This window comes from Lissotriton vulgaris, chromosome 1_1 (assembly GCF_964263255.1).
Source record: "Lissotriton vulgaris chromosome 1_1, aLisVul1.2, whole genome shotgun sequence".
Taxonomy (NCBI): domain Eukaryota; kingdom Metazoa; phylum Chordata; class Amphibia; order Caudata; family Salamandridae; genus Lissotriton; species Lissotriton vulgaris.
The window spans coordinates 1,354,573,865-1,354,597,226 of NC_141685.1; the positions used below are offsets into that span (position 1 = coordinate 1,354,573,865).

The 23,362-nt window shown below is 44.9% G+C and overlaps 1 protein-coding gene across 3 annotated transcripts in view; it reads left to right on the forward strand.

The window, feature by feature from the left end:
• The window catches only part of STAC3 (SH3 and cysteine rich domain 3), a 150,411-nt gene that overhangs the window by 117,217 nt on the left and 9,832 nt on the right, over nt 1–23,362 (forward strand). For all 3 annotated transcript variants that reach the window (XM_086966672.1, XM_086966686.1, XM_086966678.1), the window contains 5 exons: nt 292–355; nt 2,339–2,388; nt 6,201–6,295; nt 14,283–14,334; nt 17,991–18,128. In XM_086966672.1, the coding sequence (XP_086822798.1) occupies nt 292–355; nt 2,339–2,388; nt 6,201–6,295; nt 14,283–14,334; nt 17,991–18,128 (399 nt within the window). The remainder of the gene's footprint in view (nt 1–291; nt 356–2,338; nt 2,389–6,200; nt 6,296–14,282; nt 14,335–17,990; nt 18,129–23,362) is intronic.

Consider the following 23,362-nt stretch of genomic DNA (forward strand, 5'->3'; position numbering starts at 1 on the left):
TAGTACTACTGCCCAGTGCAAGCATGAGTAGGCCCTGCCACACTCATGCACATGTGAGTCTACCCATGTAGTCCCTCCCTCACTTGTCAGCTCTGAGTAGCCCTCAGGCCCGTGCTTGCCTCAGAGCCCCGCCAGTGGCCTCGCATAGAAACTGCTGTGCTCTTACTGCATCTCCAGTGGCTCGTTCTCTCTCTATATTGTTTTTTATTTTAATCTGTCATTCTTTTTTTTACCGGTGTTCCTGCTGTTCTCCCTCACCTCAAATCTCCCTTTTCCATGGGTATCGCACAGCCCGCCACCATGATGGACGAGGAGCCTGAACTCCCAAAGCCTGAAGAAGGGAAGCCCGAGGAAGGTGGGTAGCATCTTACATAGGCCTGTTCAGCTTTCCACGCTGTATTCATAGTAATAGTTGGAAAAACGTGCGAAATACGAAATGGGTGGAATCCAAACATTTTTAACACTGTTTACAGAGCGAAACTGGGCTATACAAAACGCCAATATCCCATTTGTAGGGGAACCAGAGAAATGAGCTCACTCCGATGCTTGGTGTGAAATTGTGCACTGCAAATAGTGTGGTTCTCAATGGCATGTCCCAGGGTGTACCACACGAATCACACAGACTTCTCACGTTGTACACAACCATGGGTTCTTGGGTCTTCGGGGGATTCCCAGCCATATTTCAGCTGATTTGTAATCTGTGGCAGTCAGAAGTGGATCAGTGAAACATAATGGATTTATATGGCAAGACAAGAGGCAAGCACTATGCATTTCCCCTTATTGTGGAATGAAAAATAACACTTCACCAAGCTGCATTTTGGCTGTTAAATTATATGCGGCTTGCCTGCCTTCCATCAGTTTGTGTGACACTTGCATCAGAGTGCCCCAACCTTCATGGTCCTTCTGAAAAGGTGACAAGACCCCCCTGTCTAGCTATCATGATGAGCACTGCACTATGTGAGGCAAGGTTGTTCCATATGGAAACTTCAAGAGGGTCCAACTCCTTAGTGGCAGCTCTTGTCGGAGACCAGGATCTAGGGGATGGGCAGAGGTCCACTCCCCTCCACCTTTCTTTCTCTCGTTTGAGTTCTGGCCTAGTGCCAAAAACAACTCCAATATAGTGGAAACACCGTCCTGGTAGATCAGAAAGTTAAAGTGTGGTCCTGAGGTTCCCGGAAAGGCCTTTTTATACTAGTTCGTTGTTGGATGGGGTCTTGTGTACATGGGTTTTTAAAGGTGTTAGGCCTCAAAAGAATGGAGGTTAATTTTGGAAGAAGAGGACCTTGTAGGCACTTCTGAGTCTCTCAAAAGGCAAGGCGCAGTTACAGGGCGATCCTCCTGTGGTATGGAGTGGCTTCTGGGAGCCCATGTTGAAGGTGCTCCGGTATGTATCCTTAGGCCAGAACGCAGCCCTGATGAGGTCTTGGCGAGAAAGTGCCAGTCCTGTGATGGTGAGTCTCCAAAATCTTTGTTCTGCTTTATCTGTCCCCCCAGATATCCTATGCTTGGCTTTCCCTAGATTGTTTTTGTAATTGACAAGGGTTTGTCATAACCTCAGAAATAAAAGATGAGGTGACTGGCTGTATGTAGATGTGCACCCAGCGGGGTGTGGTACACGACTTGAGTACTAGGGAACACCCTACTGAACAGTAACATGGTATTGGAGGGGATCCAATTAGCATGAAGTCTTAAGCATTACACAGTACAATTTGAAAGCAAATGATGACTTTTGTGTTGTTTTTCTCTTGAAAGCAACACCCTCGTTTCCTGCATTGTAATTGTAATTGCATTTATATAGCGCTTACTACCCCTGACGAGGCGTCAAATCGCTTTTTCGGCGGGTAGCACGCTACTCCGGGCCCCATAGAGGATTAGTGTGAATTAATATAGTGAAACATGCAAGTACATTTTAAGTGGTGGATAGGTTAGTCAGTTATTTGGATTTGGAATGACAGCAGAAGGATAGAGAAGGAAAAAAGTTTGTATTTATACAGCGCTTGTTGACGCATGCTATTCAGGAAGCCCATAAAGGATTAGTGGTAAATTAATATGGTGAAATATGAAGTAATTTCAGTGGTGGATATTAGTCAGTTATTTGGAGTGAGAAGGATAGGTAGTGTATGTGCTCTTAATGTTACCCTCATATTTAGCAGGATAAAAGCAGACTCTATAAATTCCTTTAAAAAAATGCAAATTTTCAGTAGTGCACTGTGTGTCATGGACAGCCTTCTGGGCCTACCTCAGCTTCTCAGGCAAACTGAAAGCCTAGTTCACAAATCTTGTTTAAAATAAATACACACATTTATGGAAATCTGATACTGTTTAATTGTTTTTTCAGGGAACCCCGAAGCCGACAAGAAAGGAGAGAAGAATGCTCCAGATGACAAGGTACCTGGTTTTATTTTTCCGATCAGTGCCACCTGCCTTCTTATGTGCTACTCAAGTCTGCCATCTTGTTTGCTTCTCTCAGGTTTGCCATTATGTGCTACTTTATCGTGTGCCACAGTGTGTGCTACGTCTAAGTCTGGCTGCTTGGCTTTCAAGTCTGATATCTTGGGCCTGATTAACAAAGGTAAATTTACACCTGGTAGTAAGTTTACTTCTTTCTTGGAATTCACAAACTACGTGCAAAGTATTACGACTCCACACTCCCTATACTTATGTGTGCAGAGTTCTCTGCACCGGGACACTTCACACACAGTTTGAGCAGAAAACACAACACATGTTAAGTGTAGGAAGCAGCAGCGGCCAGTGTGTGGAAGAGTGAGGGGCGTGCGGGTGGGAAGGGTGGCTTTTAGGGGTCACGGGACTGCAAAATAAAAAAAATTAAAAAAAATTAAATTAAAACTTACCTGCAACAGGCCGGGCGTGCTCTTTTGCACCTCTTTTCGCAGGCACAGGCTGCCAACTGCCCTGCGGCCAAGCCTGAAGCTGCTCTCATGCATGAGAGCAGCTTCACGATTGGCCTGAGCGCCCACAATTTGTGCTTCCAGACTGACAGGGAGCCTGTCCCTGTTCTTTCCAACCCAGAAACGCAGCTGGGTTGTAGAGAGCTTCAATGCTCATGATGGTTGGGCCGGCCCGAGACAGCCGGCCAAAGTGCCATGCGCACTGAAAGCAGTTCACCACCATTCCTTCTGTCCTCTCCCTGACCCTGCCCCCAACACTCGGCACAAAAATAAAAATAATAAAACATGTTTATTATCGTTTTATTTTTCCTTTCCTGACGTTTTGGGGGGGCAATGCTCCTCTGCCATGGTGGAGGAGCCACCTCTGGTAGGGAGTGTAGAGTCTTAAAACTCTCCACGTAGTTTGTGAATTGCATTTTGTAGTAAAACGTGCTACAAGGTGAAGTTCGTAAGTCAGGTCCCTTTTGTTTGTCTTGAAGGCTATTTTATAGTCTGCCATCTTGTCTGTGGCTGCCATCTTGTCTGTGCTGCCCTTTTCTCTGCTGCTTTAAAGCTTCCTATTTGTGATGGACTTTCAAGTCTACCTTCTTGATGATTGTGTTTTCCAAGTCTGCATCTTCTGTTAGATTTTCAAATCTATCATCTTAGGTTCCTTTTTCAAAAATTGCCTAAGGGATTACATTTGGGTTATAGTTTAAGGTTGGAGTCCAGGTTAGGATAAAAGTTAGTTACCATAAGAGAAATGATATGTGTTCACCTTAATTTAAGGAAAGGGTGGTTGTAAAACATTCTCGTTATAAGTGAACTCATTGTATAAGTTTCACTCTAGGATTTCATTTTCATTAAAAATGTTATCGAGGTGTCTTTGTATTTTATAGTGTAAACGCATATCATAGCTTTTTAAGATATTATTTATGTCGACATAAATCCATTGCTCGATTACACACAACTGTAACTTATTTAGATTTTGAAACCTTCCAAAGGCATTCCTTTAACAATTTCCAACACATCATGCTACTATCATAGAAAAACACAGAATAAACACCTCCAAGAAGACCACAACCACGCCTAAAAAGGCACCTGAATGTGTTCACTTTTGAGTGCTTTATATATGCATTTAAAGCAGATCTTCTTCGTGGTAGGTGTTTGTAACAAATACAGTCCAGGATCTCTCCAATGGGTGTTCTGTAAATAACATTTCCCTTTCAGAATGTTTCATTCTGGGAATGTTTTCTTGATTCATGATTCAAAGGTTTTCGGCGCCTAGTATCGTTACACGAGGATGCATCCGTGGTAAATGTGTATTCAATACAATTCTAAAAAAACGAATTTTGAGGTACAAGGTAATTTCGAATCAAAATGTGACTTTTCCACGATATTATGATCACCTAAAAGCCAATTTTCCTTCCAAATCGCAGAGATGATGTTCTTTGCTGGTTATTGAAAAATTATTGAATGATTTCTCACGACTTAGAAATGAGATCTGGGCCCCATCTGCTTCTCTGGTGCTAAGTTTCTCATCACATAGTCTGATGTTATGAACATCTTAAGGCCCTTAGAAAAATTCTGAAAAGCTAAAAACTCAATAAATGGGACATTCCTAAACTGAGCCTTTTTTGAAAGGGCATTTAATTTACCTTTTCTTTGAAGATTTGTTGTGAGTGTGTTGTCTTTGTGCACACTGGAGAGGCACTAAATAGTGAGCATGGAGAGTATTAAGTCTTCCCTTGTGCATTATCTAACTTTTTCAAAATTAATGATGGTGATACACCTGTCCCTTCTCCCCCTCTTACGCCACACTTATTTGCTCAACTGCTTTGCTTCAAAGAGACAGCATCTTAGGGTGACCGCTCTGCCTCCCAAATGTTCTGCAGACTCTTCAGTAAAGTGCAAAGAGGTCCTTTCCTCTGGGTGTGGGATAACAGTGGAGTGGTTTTGCGATGGTAACCAGGATCCGCTCACTCTTCAGGTGGTGATGGTTGTCTTGGTTGGGTGGAATGCTGGGGGGAACGTCTTGGCTATACCTGTTGGGCCTCTCTAATGTTTGATAAAGCGAACCATGGAGCATTGCTGCTTAAGCTGTCTACACATATGTGCCACAGGGGGTGGTCTGCCTTTTGTTTTGGGCCAAAAGAGAGCATGTGATGGTGACTTCGGATTCGCAAATTTCTTCCCCACCTTCCCTTTTAGAAGTGGAAGGCCCCAGAGGCCTGTGCAGGCGTCGGAGTCTTAAAACTATCTAGAGGGGTCTGGTGGCCGGCTAGAGCATCTCCACCGAGCTGTCCATTGATGACCGACAAGTGTGCTTTGAGGTGTCTGAGATTCTCTACTAGAAGGATTACCCCTCAATAACTGAGTCTTGGAGTGATGTCTTTCACGCTTAATCCAAACGAGAAAAGTGTTTTATTTTCTGTAAACATCATATACCATAAATTCCATCTTGCATCTTGCATTTAAACTTAAGACTGTAATTCCCCTGCATTTGGTACCTTGGCTGAATTGTACGTTCATACTGGGGTCTGTGAAATTTAAATTCTGCCAGCATAGCTAGTCAAGAGTCACAATTGTGCAATCTAGATTGCAATATTAGGATTTTTCCCTAATATACCACCTCTGTAAAATTATTCTGTTTTTGTACAAACACTAAAATCGCATGCAAAATATTACAATTTTTCAGGTAAATAATTAAAACACTTTCATAGACGTTTTAGTACTTTGATAAAAAAAGAATACCTGCCTAAAGCCTATTTGGCACAGTTATGAATATAATGCAATAAATACTCCAGATTATCAAATATAACTTTACATTCACAAAAAATAAAAATATTAAAAGCCAAGCATATACCAAAATGGCAAATACAGATGACATTTTGTTGAAGATAAAAGTTTAAAAAAAATAGGTTTTCGTCTCTTTATAAAATTGAAGACAATCAAGACTGGAGGGCAATTCCACAAGAAGATGCCGCAACTGGAAAGGCCTGGTTTAAAGATGTGTGGGGTGATTTAGACACAGTTCAGCCAGTGGCTTGGAAGCCGATACAATCATCCCTCTGGACTGCGCCCCTCACAGCACTGCAGGTTTGCCTGCGGACACCATGTTTGAACCACCCACCATGCAAACTTTATTTTCAAGTAAAACTGCTCTACATATGTACCCATAACATTGACTGGTTCTTTCAAAGGAGAGGCTCTTCACCAGTCTGTTTCTTTGCGAACCAGTGCCAAGACGCATTTTATGTGGTTGCAAGCACTATGAACGGTTGGGTTAATTCTTGTGTTTCATTTTGCCAGAATAAGGCTGGCCCAAGAGCCGGGTTCCTGCAGACGCATTACTTTGTGGCACTGTATCGCTTTAAAGCCCTGGAGAAAGATGACTTGGATTTTCAGTGAGTTACGTTTTTTATTATATTTTTGGGGGGACGGGGTAAGCGTGGAAAAGTGAGTGGGGGAGGTTGGGAGATGCCACGTCATATGCAAAAATTGGTAGCTTAGCCTACATCCCTGCAATATGAAAATTGTGTTTTTAATATGTTTATTTTTCCATATTTGGAAATGGTGTTTAAAGGACTTTATGCTAGGAGCTACTTCCAAATTCACTGGGTGCCGTGCCGCTTTCTATATAGCATGCTGTTTTTCCACTGAGACCCGGCAGTGTGTGCCATATGCAAGGGTTTTACACATGCAGCTGCTGGATTTCTTTCTTTACTCTACTGGGAGTGCATTTCGCTGATGACATAAATTTTTGGATAGCTAATGCCAGTGGAGGTCTGGTGGTTGTAAGAGTTGGTTCCACAGGAGATGGTCTTGGTGTCTTACATTCACGGAGTATCGCCCACTGTCCGCTACCATTCGTATGTGATTTTGAGTTTTTCCGTTTGTATCTCTTCCTTGAGTGACTTTACAACTTGTACATTTGCAATTTTCTCTTTTTTGTATCTTTTCCTTGAATGACTTTACAACTTGTACATTTGCAATTTTTTTCTGTTTGTATCTCTTATGTAACTCATACAATCCAAAGTCCTTATGCAACGCAACTGGTTCTATTGTCACGCGCTCTTACACCTTCGGGTAATATTCACGCTATATAAAATCACTTGAAATAAATTAATAAACTCTAGTTTACGCTAAGCTTGCGCTTTCAGTACAGCGATACCTGGACAGTCCCTCAGGACCGAGCATTGGTTGACCAGAAATCCCAACAACCATGTAAGAGGGACCAGGCACATTCCGCCGTCCTGTTCGGGGAGGCAAGTGGATCCTCCTTTTAGGTTCCAGCTGCTTACTGAATGGGTAATTTGTCCCCAGATCATCACATCCCAGACCTAGCGTTGGCTTTGGAAACCTCTTCCGATTAGTTCTTGTTCCAAGCTCTCTGGAACTGGACAAAGGCATTGGTACCACTTCATTTGAAAGCATTTGTGGACATGACTCCATATGCATATACCATTTCTCCCATATGGAATGATGTCTCGAAGCAGACCTGCTCCTCATAGTCTGGCAGACCTCTACACAGTGTTACAGAGAGCAGCAACCCACATTTTGTGAAAAGCCTCTAGATTGAGAGACGCTGGGCAGTTTGTGTGGAACCAGCCCCGTGCCTCCTACCCTGGCCGCGCTCCTTCCAGTTCCTGCGACTTCACCAGGAGTAAGTCTCCGGTATGGAGACACACTCACAGTAAACCTCCAAAATCCGCGTTGCCAGTTACAAAAACTTCCTGGTGGACTGAAGGGGCGGAACCCGTTTGCTACACTGTGGTATTGAAATCCATAGACTCACAGCAAGCCTGTTCTTCTGACGGCCCCACCTCAGGGGGTGAAAGCTCACTCAACCTTCTCAGAAGAAAAAAAGCTTTCCTTTGTTAATTGCCGGGAAGAATGCTGAGAGACTGACCATCTAGACTTGATTGATGCCATTCAAAAAAGGCCACAATCTTCTACACGGAGTATCAATTAGATATATTGGTTAGTCCCCTTATGTAAGAATATGGGCTTTGATAAATGCTCGGTTGCACTGAGAATCCTAAAGACCGATACCTCAGGGCATATTGTTTTTGCACTATCGAAGTTTCTGAAAGCCATGTGGTCCAAGAGATGTTTTTTAATTGTAAATAGTAGCCAGGGGTGAGAGTATATTCTCGATTTTATGGAATTTCTAATGTTCATGATGAAATGATTATTTTATAACTGTGTTGAAATATATGTTTTAATTGTAATCTTTTATGGCTGAAAACGTCAAAATAAAGATCAAATGATGAATTAGATATATAGCAAATGCAAACAGCACTATCTGAGGAAGTAGTCCGTTCCTTTACCTATCTGGCCGCGACAAGTATGTGCTCGGAAAATGGGGAATACTGTGAGGTACCAGGAATCCTGTTCTTTGGATAGGAAGCACATTAACCATGTTAGCTACCTACATCCTAATGATAGGAGAGGAGCTGCTGAAATAGATCGGTCGTCCTATTAGGGGAAGAATGTTATGAATGTAGCATTAGGGTGGTGGAAGGCTTGAGAGTGGTGTATCAACTGCTGGCTCAGTTCCCAGGGAGAGGGTCAAAGGCATCTCTCCAAGGTGCCCGGCATGGCTCAGCTCCTTTCATACGTGTCCAGGAAATGTTGGAACGGGTGCTCCCTAAAAGGACTAGAGTGCGTTCCTCTTTTCAATGTTACTCTGGTTTCACAACATCTTCTTTTCCTTTGCTTTCTGTGCCACACAGGTGTCAATTTCATCAGAACCGTATGTATATGTTGAGGGAGGACCCTCCTTAGACTTCCCTGGCACAATTTCGATATATTTCATTATTCTCATCTAAAGGCACACTCTCATTCTCATAAACATTGGCAGTAGGACTATCCTGGGACCAGGGCAATTGACGATGTGTTATCTTGGTGCTGTGACATGAAGTAATACCGAAAAAGGCTTTGATCGTGTCCAGTCTTTCAGAACTGAATGACGTGGCAAGCCTCCCCCTTGAAGTCTCATTTTTGGAATCAGTGGATTTTATGTGCCACCAAGCTTCGTTATTTGGTCACGTCATCCAGACCTGTAAGAGCAAAACAATTTGTGATGCTGGTCATAGCCAGCCAGGCAACAGGCTGACCGTTGTTCTTCTGGTGTTGAGATTGAGGATGACTTTCGCAGAATGATCGTTGATCCAAAGTTTTTGGAGGGTTGTTTTGTGATTGAACAGTGTCAGGTTCTTTGTGCCTGATGTGTCCTTTTCATGGCACGGACATTTTGAGGTAAGATGAACCAATGGCATATCAGAGGAGCTGTCCTCCAGGTCTCAACTGGGGTGGGAGGGCGAGGGGAACTTGCCAATCCTTTATCTCCTCCCAGGAGAAGCAAAGTGGGGGCTCTTCCTTTGACCCCTCAACTTCTTTGTCAGCCTTAGCCCCACTTCTTTGGGGGGGGGGGGGGGGGAGTCTAGATTTAATCCCTCCCTCCCCCCTCTAGTTATATTTTCCTTTGTCTGAAGGAAGGCACTGCATTCACTCTCTACCGCACCAGGCAGCTATTTTCCTGTAGAGAATTGGTCAAATCTGGAAGGGTTCTTTTTCTGTGATTCCTCTGGGGCCTGCTGGAAGCTTTGAGAAATAAATATAGAAAAACCCAATAGATTTTGCTTTTGTATCTTGCATCTCCCGTCACTGCATAAGCACCCATCTCGTCCTCCCATTCTCTGCATATGCACCCATCTCTTCTTCCCTGTCTCTGCATAAGCACCCATCTCTTCCTCCCAGTCTCTGCATAAGCACCCATCTCTTCCTCCCAGTCTCTGCATAAGCACCCATCTCTTTCTCCCAGTCTCTGAATAGGTACCCATCTCGCCCTCCCATTCTCTGCATAAGCACCCATCTCTTCCTCCCAGTCTCTGCATATGCAACCATCTCTTCTTCCCTGTCTCTGCATAAGCACCCATTTCTTCCTCCCAGTCTCTGCATAAGCACCCATCTCTTCCCCCCAGTCTCTGCATAAGCACCCATGTCTTCCTCCCAGTCTCTGCATATGCACCCATCTACTCCTCCCAGTTTCTGCATAAACACCCATCTCTTCCTCCCAGTCTATGCATAAGCACCCATCTCTTCCTCCCAGTCTCTGCATAGGCACCCATCTCGTCCTCCCATTCTCTGCATATGCACCCATCTCTTCTTCCCTGTCTCTGCATAAGCACCCATCTCTTCCTCCCAGTCTCTGCATAAGCACCCATCTCGTCCTCTCATTCTCTACATATGCACTCGTCTCTTCCTCCTAGCCTCTGCATAAGCACCCATCTCTTCCTCCTAGTCTCTAAATATGCACCCATTTCTTCCTCCCAGTCTCTGCATAAGCACCCATCTCTTCCTCCCAGTCTCTGCATAAACACCCATCTCGTCCTCCTAATCTCTGAGAAGCACCCATGTCTTCCTCCCAGTCTCTGCATAAGCATCCATCTCTTCCTCCCAGTCTCTGCTTAAGCACCCATCTCTTCCTCCCAGTCTCTGCATAAGCACCCATCTCTTCCTCCAAGTCTCTGTATAAGAACCCATCTCCTCATCCCGTCTCTGCATAAGTACCCATCTCTTCCTCCCAGTCTCTGCATAAGCACCCATCTCTACCTCCCAGTTTCTGCATAAACACCCATCTCTACCTCCCAGTCTCTGTATAAGCACCCATCTCTTCCTCCCAGTCTCTGCATAAGCACCCATCTCTTCCTCCCAGTCTCTGCATAAGCACCCATCTCTACCTCCCAGTTTCTGAATAAACACCCATCTCTTCCTCCCAGTCTCTGCATAAGCACCCATCTCTTCTTCCCAATCTCTGACTGTCCCTTAGGCTGACATCCCTGGTTACCAGCAGTGGGTGCAAGAGAGACTATAGTGGCTCTAGCACCTCTAAATTCTTTTACAGCGTCGAACACACTGACAGTGACAGTAGGGATGAACTGTCTCCATTCTGCTTTTAGTCTAAGATTCTGCTTGACGGGTCTCCTTGCCAGTCAAAGCATGTTGTCTGTGATGTGAGCTTGAGCCGATTCTATAACCAAAACTCTCTGAGGTGGCTAAAAACATGCAGCGTTCACAAAGCCTTAAATAACTAGAACAAGCATTGGCATAGCCAATAGGTCTCACCTTTGGGACCTTATAAGTATTTAGATATGCAGCACAATATCCTTGGTGAAACAAGATTAACTGTTGCCTGGTTAACCTCTTCCATGCTCATGACGAGCTCAGCTCGTCATGCAGTACACTGCTCGTGTGCTCATGACGAGCTCAGCTCGTCATGAACAATGGGATTCAAGAAAGTGCAGCATCCGGGATGAATTGCTGTAGCATTGAAGGTGTTAAACCATTATAAGGTCCCAAATGCGAGACCTATTGGCTATGCCAATGCTTGTTAATTGTCGAAACAGAGCATTTCTCACGTTTAGACGGTAAAACGAGCCAGTGGTACTCTAATCGAGAGGGGCATTGCGGACTGTTACAGCAGACACCGAACAAGGCATGATGTCTCCTTTAACCCCACAGGAGCACGCAACTCTCTGAGCACTGCTGCCGTGGACTCGTGTTTATGCCGTCATTTTTCCTGCACGATTCCTGCAAGCCTTCAGCATTTGTTTCTGTAGCCAAGCATTCGAGTGGTCCTCCGAGAGGCTTCCCGCCTCGCTCGACGATGAGGGCCGCGCGGCGGTCAATAAAACAGCCCGGCCTATACAGCATTTCTCTCCAGGCACCAATCCCGGAGAACTTGCTCGTAACCGGCAAGTTAATGACAGATTTGCTTGTTACACATTCCGAGGTGAAGTACTATGTCCTAATGAAGGAATCATTAAGTACCGGGGAATTGAAGCAATAGTAAGCTGTAATTAAAAGTAATATTTCATTAGAGGGGGAAATAACAGCAAAAAACATGTAAATAAGGAAGAAGGAAAAGTGTGATGAACAGAGGGTGGCGCAGCTGCTGTTTTTCTGAGCGTTTTAGAGCAATTAGAAAATAGCTTGTGTCTACACAAGCCACCGAGCAACGATTGTGTGTTGTCATTTAGTGAGGAAATCCCACCTAACTCAGCCAAGATGCCAACGAATAGAAGTCGGGATGAGCTGCCCCAGTCTGTGGTGGATTGGACCAGTGATGCCGCCGAAGAGGGGGTTTAGAGTTAGACTGTGAATGACTAATGCTGAAACTCAAATCAAACAATGCACTCAGAAAAAAACGCGGCCTGCGCTGTGTTTAATGACTGTGAGTAACTAATGCTGAAACAAGCAGCAGCTGTTTTCAAGCACACTCGTGCTTGTGGTGCCATCCGCCTTGCGGGAGTGAACAGCGGCCAATTAGCACACGCGCCGCTTCTCGCTCCCACAAGGTGGATGCTGCCACAAGCACGAGTGTGCTTGAAAATGAGCAGACCGATGGCTAAAGGCCCTCCTAGAGCAGTGCATGTGCGCTGCCAAGGGTAGACCTAAAAAGAGGGGCGTACACACCGAAATGCCTTCATGCAGACACACAAAAGACATCCAGGCACATACATATAGGGCAACACACTTACAGTAATTCGTGCACGCAAAGAAGCATACATGCAAGCCCTGTTCACAAAGACTGAAAGTGGGGCAAGGGGACAAATTCTCATGCACATAGTGAAAGACAGCTACGGGAAGACGCCAACTCTCGTTAATCGGGAGACACTCACAAACACGAATATCGGGGTCTGTTAGACCGTGAATCTGGGGACTATGGAGGGGCGAATCAACATCAGACGCGCCCTCTCCCTGAGCATCTTCAGAAAGACATGCGAAACCTGGCTTTTCGGCTGAACGGAGCTGCTCAAATCTCCCCCCCCCCTCCCTCCAGCGCCTTGAGACCCTTGCAGGTGAGTAGTGCGCTTACAATCCCCTGATTGATTAATTGATTGAGGGTTTGATGCTGGGATGAAGAGAAACTGTCACTAGGAACCCCTGGAGGCGGGAAACACTGTCACAAGAAAACAACAAGAGGTACTAACAGTTCTAGATAATTTCCCACTGGGACAGAGAGACTGAGGTACTGGGTTTGGCAGCACTGCAGCAATGGACTGGAAGACACAGGAAGAAACCGTGAGTAGAATAAGGATTCACCAGCTCTAGGACAGGGAGGCCACGACCCCAGAGACTGACAGACAGACAGCCACTGGGAAAGAGAGACGCAAGGCAGAAAGTCACAGAAAGTGGGACAAGAAGACACTGACAATGGGGACTTGCAAACACCCACACTCACATAAAGACAAAGATTAGGGGGAGATAAAACCATGAGAAAAGGGAGACATCAACAATAGGGACAGTGAGACGCCGGCACTGGTGGAATGAAGACATAGATACTAGGGACAGGAAAAATATGGACTGGGGACAGTGAGACATAACCTGACTGTAAGGAGGTGAAAGAGAGATATTGGTAGACAATGTCAGTGGGAGACTGTCAGAGGGGGAGACATTGATTCTAGAATCTTCAAGACACTGGTTCTGGAACTGAGCCACACCACCACTGGGGATTGGGCCACTCTGGTTGTGAGGACAATGAAAAATAGCATTTGGGGCCCTAGAAATATGTGCATTTGGACAGGACGACACCAAGACACAGTAATGGGAAATGACACTGGTGAATACTGACATGGAATGCAGTGACACAGAGAACAAGGAGGTACCAACATAGGGGACTGGGAAAGATTCATACTGATTAAGACAGGGTGACATATATATACTGCAAGAGGAAGACACTAGGTATATTTCTCTTGGTGACTTCAGAACTCTGTTCCAAGCCACTCTCATATGTACAAATTCATCCCTTCCAGCCCTACAGCAACAGTCTTATTGAGATTCCACCCTAATAGCAGGGACAGGCACTGAAAGGAGGATGCCGCGTGCATCTTTGGCCTCGTATATATTTTAGTCTAGCCAGTTTCCGGTGTCATCCCCTAGGTAGCACTGTTCTCATATGACGTGAATTGAAATGGCTTTGGTACAGATCTTACTGCAACATGTGAGTTAGCTATACTTTACTATGATTGACAGCCGCGGCCTGGGGTTCAGGGTTGGCCTTTCCATACTGGTAGCAGTTGGTCCTGTAAAGCGTTATAAGTTAATGATTTGCAGGGCAGCATGTGGCAGAACGTGAACAATGTTATTTGTTGTGTAATAAAATGTTAGCATACCTTTTTAATTAGAAATATGTCTGTCTAAGTGGGAAGGTATCTCATGTACAAAAGCCGCCATCATGTGTAAGATCCCCTGGTCGCCAATGCTGTTGGCTTTGTAGAAAGAGGTGGTAAAAGGTTGGGGTGCTTGAACACTGCATCAATGATTAAGCCCTCAGGAAACAAGTGGCACCACTTCTCTCACCCTCTCAAACGCCTTCTTTTCCAGAGCGGGGGACAGAATAGCAGTAATTGACGACTCCAATGAAGAATGGTGGCGGGTAAGCAATTGTACTTCTAAATCCAAGACTCTACACCAGGTGAACGGATATCTAGTAACATTGGTGAGGAGGGAATGGTGTATGAGGCGTCACTGCCCAGAATGACCTGTAGGTCACAAGAAGGGCAAATGTCCAAGCGCTCCAGTGGTGGACAAGGACGTATAAGCTGCCGTACACAATGGCCTCCACCTCCTAATACGACCAGAAGGGCAAGACCCTCAGGAAAGTGGGGAGATCATAAAAGTGAGACGGGATAACTTTCATTCTCAAAGGAGGACAGAAGTCTAATAACTTAACCATGAGCGTGGGGTTGGCCAATGGAGGTGCGTAGCTTATCACTTTGTCAGGTATTTCCGGGAGGAGTGTGAACTTCTCAGCTGATTAACCCCCTACCTGCCACGGTTGCCCATTATTCCATATATACAGATCATCAGGCATTGACATAAGGAATGTTATGCTATGATATATCTTGTGCATTTGTACAACACATTTCTATCATTTGCATGACCCCCTTGGGCCAAGTGGACCTTACGGCTCTGAAATTCGACCACTTGACTGGAGGCAAACTGGGCTGTTGACGTTGAATTTAATTGTCTGTCTTGTTGTTTAGAAGTGAACCATATGGGCCAATGGCATGTACGATTAGGGTAGACTAACTAGTTGTTTAGTTATTTATTATATTGGATAATGGCTGGCCAGATCCTTTTATGGATGTATATAGAGCATTATGTATATGGGTGTGAGTGCTAAAGGATTTAGATTCTTTCTCTTGTGCCGCTGGTGTGCACGGTTGCCTATCACCTGACATTGGGGTGGCTGTTGTGTTTGGAGTTATCTTCCGTGATTATGTGCCTTTGATGCAATGTTGTTTGTGTGCTTGTTGATGTGGTATGTTTGTTAACCTTTTCTAGATGGTTGAGAAATAATGTCCTGAAGTATTGCAGAACTCTCATTCCCATTTTCCTTGAAAATATTCCTTCATAACACCTGAAACAGCTATGTTTATTTGTAAAAATAAATTATAATAACTCCTGTGTGTTCATTTTTCTCCATATCTTGATTAGAAGAAAAAGCTGCGCAGAGCCATATTGAATTTCTCCCAAGTGCATTCTCAAGATGAATTTGTCATCCAAGTTCCTTACACTTCGAAGTAGCTGCAGGCTTGCAGAAGGTTAATTTCCACGAGGATTCTGCAATCAAGGGTGCAGAATTAGCTCAAAGTGTTTGTCATGCCATGAGCTCCTCTATGAGGAATGAATTGTGCACTCTTTCTAGACTTTGTACCAGGGCCTCTTTCTCCTTTCTATGGCTTTAGATAATCACTTCTCTCTTCTGGTGACCTATGTGTCTCTCTCTTTCCCCTGAGAGGTTTTCTGCATCTCTTATATTGCTTTTTGAGTGTCTTGTGGTAGATTCAGAAGTCTTATGGGGACCTCGGTGCATCCAAAAGGAAGGATAAATGTGTGTCAGTCAGCTTGCACATCGGGATGTACGGGGAGTTGGGCTGCCATGTGGTCAGGAGAGCAGAGTCGTAGTTGCTTAATAGAACATAAGTTTATGTTCTGAGCCGTGTAGTTGATTGAAGAGCTTGTAAAGTGTGACGTAATTCAAAAGGCTTCTATCAAGGCGTCTTAAAGAGGTGAGCCCCAGGTCCCCCCTTCCTGCCTTCAAATCTTGGGCATTTATTTGTTGTTGTAAAAAGATGCCATGTGGACTGATCTTAGGAAGTGATCTGAGTGTCGATGAATTGCAAAATGGGGGACATACTTTTGGCCTTTCCTTTAGGATGTCCTGTGAATATTGGATAGAATGCTATCTGCATCGCTTGACAAAGCTGTGCCACCCTGCACTATTTGGTTCTTCTCGCCTACCTTATGTTTATCAGTTAGTGAACTTGACAATGCTGGCTGGGAAACGACCTTTTTGAGTGCTACTTACTCACCTATACTGCATCAGATCAATTTCCTATGAGTTGCTGAAGTAAGTCTAGACTGCTCGACCTTGCTACCCTTGGCGAGTCAAGTGCCCACTATCAGTAACTTTGTTATCCAATAATATTGGTCGCCTTCGGACCCCAATGCAAGGGGCAGTGGGCCTGATTCACAAAAGTAATCTGAGACAAAATCCTAACTTTGACTTTCAGTATTCACAAAAGGCATTTAGGAGTAGTAAAGTTAGGATTTCTAACTTTACTACTCCTAAACTGAGACAATATCCTAACTTTACGACTTTCGGTAGTCACAAAAGACATTTAGGAGTAACTTTACTACTTCTAAATGCCTGTTGTGAATACTAAAGGTCGTAAAGTTAGGATTTTGTTTCAGTTTAGGAGTAGTAAAGTTAGGAATCCTAACTTTACTACTCCTAAATCCCTTTTGTGAATACCGAAAGTCGAAATGTTAGGATTTTGTCTCAGATTACTTTTGTGAATGGGGACCAGTATTTCTACAGGAAACAATCCTGACGAAAAACTTGACCTTTTGAAAAGGCTGCACAAGACCAGTTGTATAAGCCTCAGTCATATGATGATAAACTTGGCGTGAGAGTTTCAAGCAGAAGTTGTGTGATTGAATAATTCCAGCCCCAAATTATTATTCATATCTGATTCTGAACCAATTCTACCAGCACACGTTTTTAAGGTGCAAACCCAGTTTAGCAAATGATTGTTCTGTTGACATATGCTGGTTTCTTGACCAAAATAGTTTACAATTTCTATAATAACCAGTATAAATTTAATGCATTTTTCTTGCACTAAACCAGCAGGAGAGAAATATTTCGAATGAGGTATATAAAGCATTTTGAAACTTTATCTGAATCTCGTGAAAATACAGTTGAAACCTGGGGATGGCATTTTCAGAGGGTTCCATGCATGTGGTCAGTGACAACCAGCTTTGTTGATCCTTTAAGAAAGCTCCCATAGATTATTTCTATTTACCCGCATTTAGGGCTGTGTTACGAGTCCTGTGGTAACTCTCCAGATTCTGTGTGCTTCACCCAGACATTTCTGCTGCGGGTGAAACGCCAGGGAAAAATTGGGAATTACTATCAGACTCTGGTATGATAGAGTTGGTTCCATTAGTAATCCTCAAATCTGAGGTTACCCTCAGGATACAATTCAGAATCCTACGGTATCCCCCTGGTCTTACACATACGAATGATATCAGTAACTTTGAGGGGAGGCTAGTAGATGCCAGGCTATTAAGGGCCAGCTTGTAATGTCTTTCTCTGCTCTATTTGACTTTAAGCATCTACCCCCAAGTGAGTCATCCAAGCCTTTCCTTTGCAAGTCTACTTTTTCCTTTATCCGTTGAAGTTTGCCCCACTATGTTTTCCCCTTATAGATTACTGCTACCTCTTGCTCTCATGCGGTGCTTTGTTTCTCTCTATCATCCAGGAGAAAATTTAAGTTTTTATCTTGTGTTGTGGTTTGCTGTCTATCTCGTATCGACCAATGGATTGTCTACCAAGCTCTTCCTCCCATGCCTGTCTCTCTCTCTGAAGAGATCATTTGAATACCTCTCTATCATCAAAAACAGTTTCTATTCTTAATTTCTCTCCTGCCAGTCTGCAGATGCCTCTCTCTGTGCTTGCTACTTGTGGCCTTGTCTCTTGGTCTCCATCTTACCTTCTCACCTGTCTTCTCTTTTCATTTCTAGGGTAAAATCGGGGAGAAGGTGGGTTACTTTCCGGCCAACTTCATCATCCGAGTGCGTGCTGGGGAGAGAGTCTACAAGGTCACACGATCCTTCGTTGGAAATAAGGAAATAGGGCAGATCACCTTGAAGAAAGACCAGGTGTGTCACTTTGAGCTGCACTTCTGGTATTTTTAATCCAGTTTCTTTCAGACTAGTATTGCTGTTTCGCAAGTGTTGTTATTACTCGATATTCTAGGTTCCCTAGCATTAGGTGAAGCCGGTGTTGTTGTTGTACAAACAAGAGCGGGTGGCAGCATTTTGCCATGTTTAGCTCTTCTTTATTCCAGAAGTGGTAATTTTAGGTCATGTAGATAGTGGAACCTCTAGTACTTGTACAAGTGTATAGCTGTGTACCTTCTCACTGCAAGCCCAAAGCTCAATTAATATTTTTCTGCCACAAGTCTAGTAGGTATCTGCCTTCTCTGCTTACCTTTGACAAATAAGTCATTGGTTGCATCACAAAGATGATGGATGCACTGCCAGGCGCTCACGGGGTTTCTCTAGGTAAAGGTGAGGATGTATCTCTGCTCCTGTGAAATCACAGAATTGCCTTTACCGAATTAATAGAGTGGTGCCAAAATCGCGACTTTTAACATACTGACCTACATGAAAATGGACTTCAGGATGCACAGTATTATCAAGATATGGAGATGGGAAGTTAGAATATTACCTCTATACTACCACATGTATGATTGCCTTGGTGCAAGGGCATAGCAAAGCTCCCGCTATTGCAGCTTAAGCAAGGGCGCCTGGGGCAAATACACATTTTTAACGGCCCTTCTTAATTTTATTCTATGGCTTGCAGGTCATTGCATGGCAGATGGAAATACCTATAAATGACAGTGGTACAACTATGGGATGGGGATGGGGTGAAGTAGTTCAAAAAAACTTAAAATGGTGACAGAAATGTTTTGAACATAAAAGAAGAAATAAGCTAGAGGCAAATACAATGAAATAGCTTGAAGGAAGGAAAGATGAACTCAAATAAGAGCAGAAATAAGATAAAGTTGAAAGGAAGTAGAATGGAATATAATCCCAATAGAACAAGCATTTACAATGCAATGGTTTCGCCTTTGGAAAAGTTTGAGCTATTGGCATTGTAAATGACAAAATTTGTATTTATGTGTTGGTTTTGAAAACAGATAAATAAACAGCATTGTCAATTACATTGCCATTAGCTTAATCTCTCGCAAATGTGAGACCTATTGAATTTCATTTCGCTGCCTGTGCAAGAAAAGTGTGGGGTGCAGGATGAGATACAACAGGATGCATGAATCCGGTGGGGTGGTGAGCACTGGTCAGGGCTGAGGTGCATTGACGGAGCTGTGCGCACGGAGAGCAGTGGGGAGGTGGGGTAGTGGGGAGGGGGAAAGGCAGACTTCCATGTTAGATGAGGCCTCCTAGACTGCGGCGGTGGTGGTCTGGAGCAGCAGGAGCCTCGCACAGCAAACGGCGAGAGTCCACATGGCAGCGTTTAGACACCCCCACTCTTCCCCTCCGGAGCCCCTAAACTTGTTACCTGATGAATCTCTCAATACAGCATCACAGAGCTATGCTTCAGAGGACGATAAGCTAGGGCTCTGGTGTTCTACTTGCTATCAAAGGCCCTGGTAAACTAACTTCCAACACCCCAAACATGTATCACAAGCATCTCTGGTGCTGCTGTCCCACTTGTCCTCAAAGGCTTTGGCTAAAATAGATCCCAGCACCCCAAAGCCGTTTTATAAGCATCACGCTGCGAGAGCATCATAAGGGCATACTACATAGAGCCATACACTAGGGTGCTGCTGCTCCCGCACCTCATCAGCGGCTCTCAGTAGAGCATCATAAGGTTATACTCCATAGAGCCATACGCTAGGGCGCTGCTGCTCCCACACCTCATCAGCGTCTCTCAGTAGAGCATCATAAGGTTATACTTTATAGAGTTAGGGCCTACAGAACTGGGTAAGATTCTCCACAAGAGGCCTCAAGAACTGGACAGAATATGTAGGAGGCCTCCAGAACTGGACACAATACTAAGATGTGAACTCCAGAACTGGATACAATACCTAAGATTTGGCCTCCAGAGCTGGACACAGGGCCTGCAGAACTGGGTACGGTTCTCCACAAGAGTCCTCACGAACTGCACACAATAGGTAAGATATGCCTTGCAAAACTGGACAAAATATGTAAGAGGCCTCCAGAACTGGACACAATACCCAAGATCTGGCCTCCAGAACTGAACATAATACGTAAGATGTGGCTCACAGAACTGGCACAATATGTGAGAGACCTACAGAACTGAACATAGTACGTAAGAGGCCCCCAGAACTGGACACAAGACTTAGATTTGGCCGCCAGAACTGGAAACACTACTCAAGATACCGCCTCCAGAAGTGAACACAATTCGTAAGACAAGACACGTAGAATTGTATACACTGCCCCAGAAGAGGCCAGCAGAACTGGACACAATTTTTAGGGTGTGGCCGGAAGACATGGACACACCGCCCCAGAACAGGCCTCCAGAACTGGACACAATACTTCAACTGTACAACACACCCCCGAGGGTACCTCTACAAGTGACAACAAACTCCAGATGTGTTCAGACGTGCCCTGCAGAGCAGATCTAATGGTCCAGCTGAGGCCTCTGGAACTGGACACAATCCTCATGTGTTCTCTCCAGATGTGGAAAAATGAGCTTACTCTCATATTTGATATGTTGCCCCGTAATCCGGAAGGAGCGCTCACCAGGAGGCCTTCAAGACTGGTGGCAATAATTCAGACCCCCCCCCCCCCCACAAGTAAACAAACAGCCCAACATATACCCACACACATTACCCCACATGTGCCCATCTGCCCTTGCGCCCAGTCAGGCACACCTCAACACACTGGACACACTATTTCAGATGATGAATACGGAACAGGACCCCGAAGTAACCTCCGAAGTGGACCCCGTGTTCTACAATCGGCCACATGGGCTTGGAAAATGGACACAATTGTCTGTGCACGCGGCACATTTAGAGTTTTTTGTTGGCACAATCTGCATACAATAATCTTTAGTGGGAGTTCATTTCTGCATAGTGCATAGAGCAAACTGAACCACTTTCCAGGCGCATTTGCGCATTCTTCCCACTCCAATTCCCACACCCATTCCCACACCCTTCTGGAAACTGGGGTGTGCCAGCTGCCTAGCGATGGACTCCCCGCTGCACAGTTCCATGCAGACCCTGGCACCCGCGGCACCAGTCCTCGCGAGAATGCTCCGGGGGTTCAGCGCCTGCAGTGAGCGCAACGTGCATCGCGCCGGAGCAAGATCCAGCGAGGAGACAGAAAAGTGTTCAGCTCCTCTGTGGTCTGGGAGGGAGCACGAGGCACGTCCGGGGTCCATTGGCAGTCGGATAGCTCAGTTGGCTGACAACCATTTGCAGCGGTAACGTATGTGAACTTTGCTCCCTACTTGAGAAGTTCTGTTACTCCATTCTCACCCACTGGGAAGCACCCTGTGTGCTTAAATACCCAATAAAAGTTGCACAACTTTTATAGTTCAATAGTGCATACACAATAGCACAGCGCTGCGTGAAATACACAATAAATGCATGAATAACAAGCATTAAGCACGAGCACACGGACAGCGGGAGGGGGGCGCGGGAACGGGCAAACGGACAGCGGGAGGGGGGCGGGTTAACGGGCACGCGGACAGCGGGAGGGCGGGGCGGGAACGGGCACACGGACAGCGGGATGTGGGGCCGGAACGGGCTAAAGAAAATAGTGAAAATGCCGATTACCTGCAAGGAAAGTGAAATCGTGCAGCCCACCCCTGCTCGGAGTAGGGAGCGGGTAGGGTCTGCGTCCTCACAGGGAGAGCGAGCAGGCGGGTGTGACGAAGGATGCCGAGACAACAAAAAAAAAGCACCGCCCACAGCCGCATGACGTGGGCAAAAGCCTAAAATTCTCGGGAACGCCCACGAATCTGCTCCGGCATTGACGGACAGATCTCTGTTCCAATGGCTAGCCTCCATTTATGGAGCTAGCCAATGGAACAGAGGGGCGGGACAACACGCACATACTGTAGACATAAGATTTCGCCTGCGCGAAGTGCTGCGCAGTGCGCAGCTTTTGATAGGCAAAACCTAAAAATAGAAAGAAGCAGGGAAAGACAGTAAGGGAAAACTGAATGGGAGGGGGAAGAAAAGAATGAAACTTGGCAAAAGAAGTAGCAGGAAGAAACCAAGAAATAAAAATGGGAGGGGAGAAATAAAGGCAAGCTGAAAATAGAATGAAATATTGCAAAGAAGAAATGAGAGACGGATGAAGGGTCGGTGAAAGAAAGAAATAAAGATTTAGCAAATGGAAGGAATTCAAGTAGAAAGAGGAATGATAGAAGGGGCAAAGAAAGAACAGGAGATGAATCGAAAGGAAGTAACATGAATGTGAGAATGGGACTAAGGAAAGCAAATATGAAAAGCAGGAAGACAAATGTAACCCCTTCCCTGCAGGGCTAATTCCCCCACGGTGCGGGAGGGCCGGGGGATGGGGGGTGGTGAGCGCAGCGCCGTGGTGCTCGTGACGAGACCAGGCCATCATGACTCACGGTGGAGCTGTGCTCATGACGGCCTTGTCTCATCATGACCCCGCCCACTCATTCATTCTCCCGCACAGGTGGGCAATTAAACGCTTGTAGGCGGAGCGGCGCCATTATGACGAGACCAGGCCGTTATGAGTACAGCTCAACTGTGACTCATGACGGCCTGGTCTCGTCATGAGCACACAAGGGGTTATAATGAATATAAAGATGGACAGAAATCTCAAAAGACAACTGAAAGAAGAATGAACAAAACAAAAGAAAGATGGAAAAACAGAATGAGGAGAATGAAAAGGGAGGAAATAAATAGAAAGAAGAGGATGTGATGTAACAGAATACGATTTATTTCACCACAATGTATATGTGTGAGATCCTAGTATGCAGATAACAAATTCTCTATTGTTATTTAATGTAACTAGAGAAAAGTTTGTTTGAAAAAAAGTAAAATAAATAGAAAATAGAGAAGAAAGACGGAGAGAAAAAGGAAATAATACATCAAAGAAAGAAAGATGTCAATGCTGGTAAATGTGCACTTTTTTGGACACATTTTTTTCAAATCATGCTGTAAAATGCATCATTCTGAAGCGTTTTCCTCTGGGCAACAATGCCGACTATCTCCTTAATAGAAAGGGTCGGGATCGATCACTTTTCTAGGACGTTTCATTCCATGTGGCTGAAAGTGGGGGGCATTTTATTTTTCTGGTTACTCCCTTGATGATACAGTGTGCAGGTTGACACTGTGAATTGCATATTGTTACTGCTCACATTAATT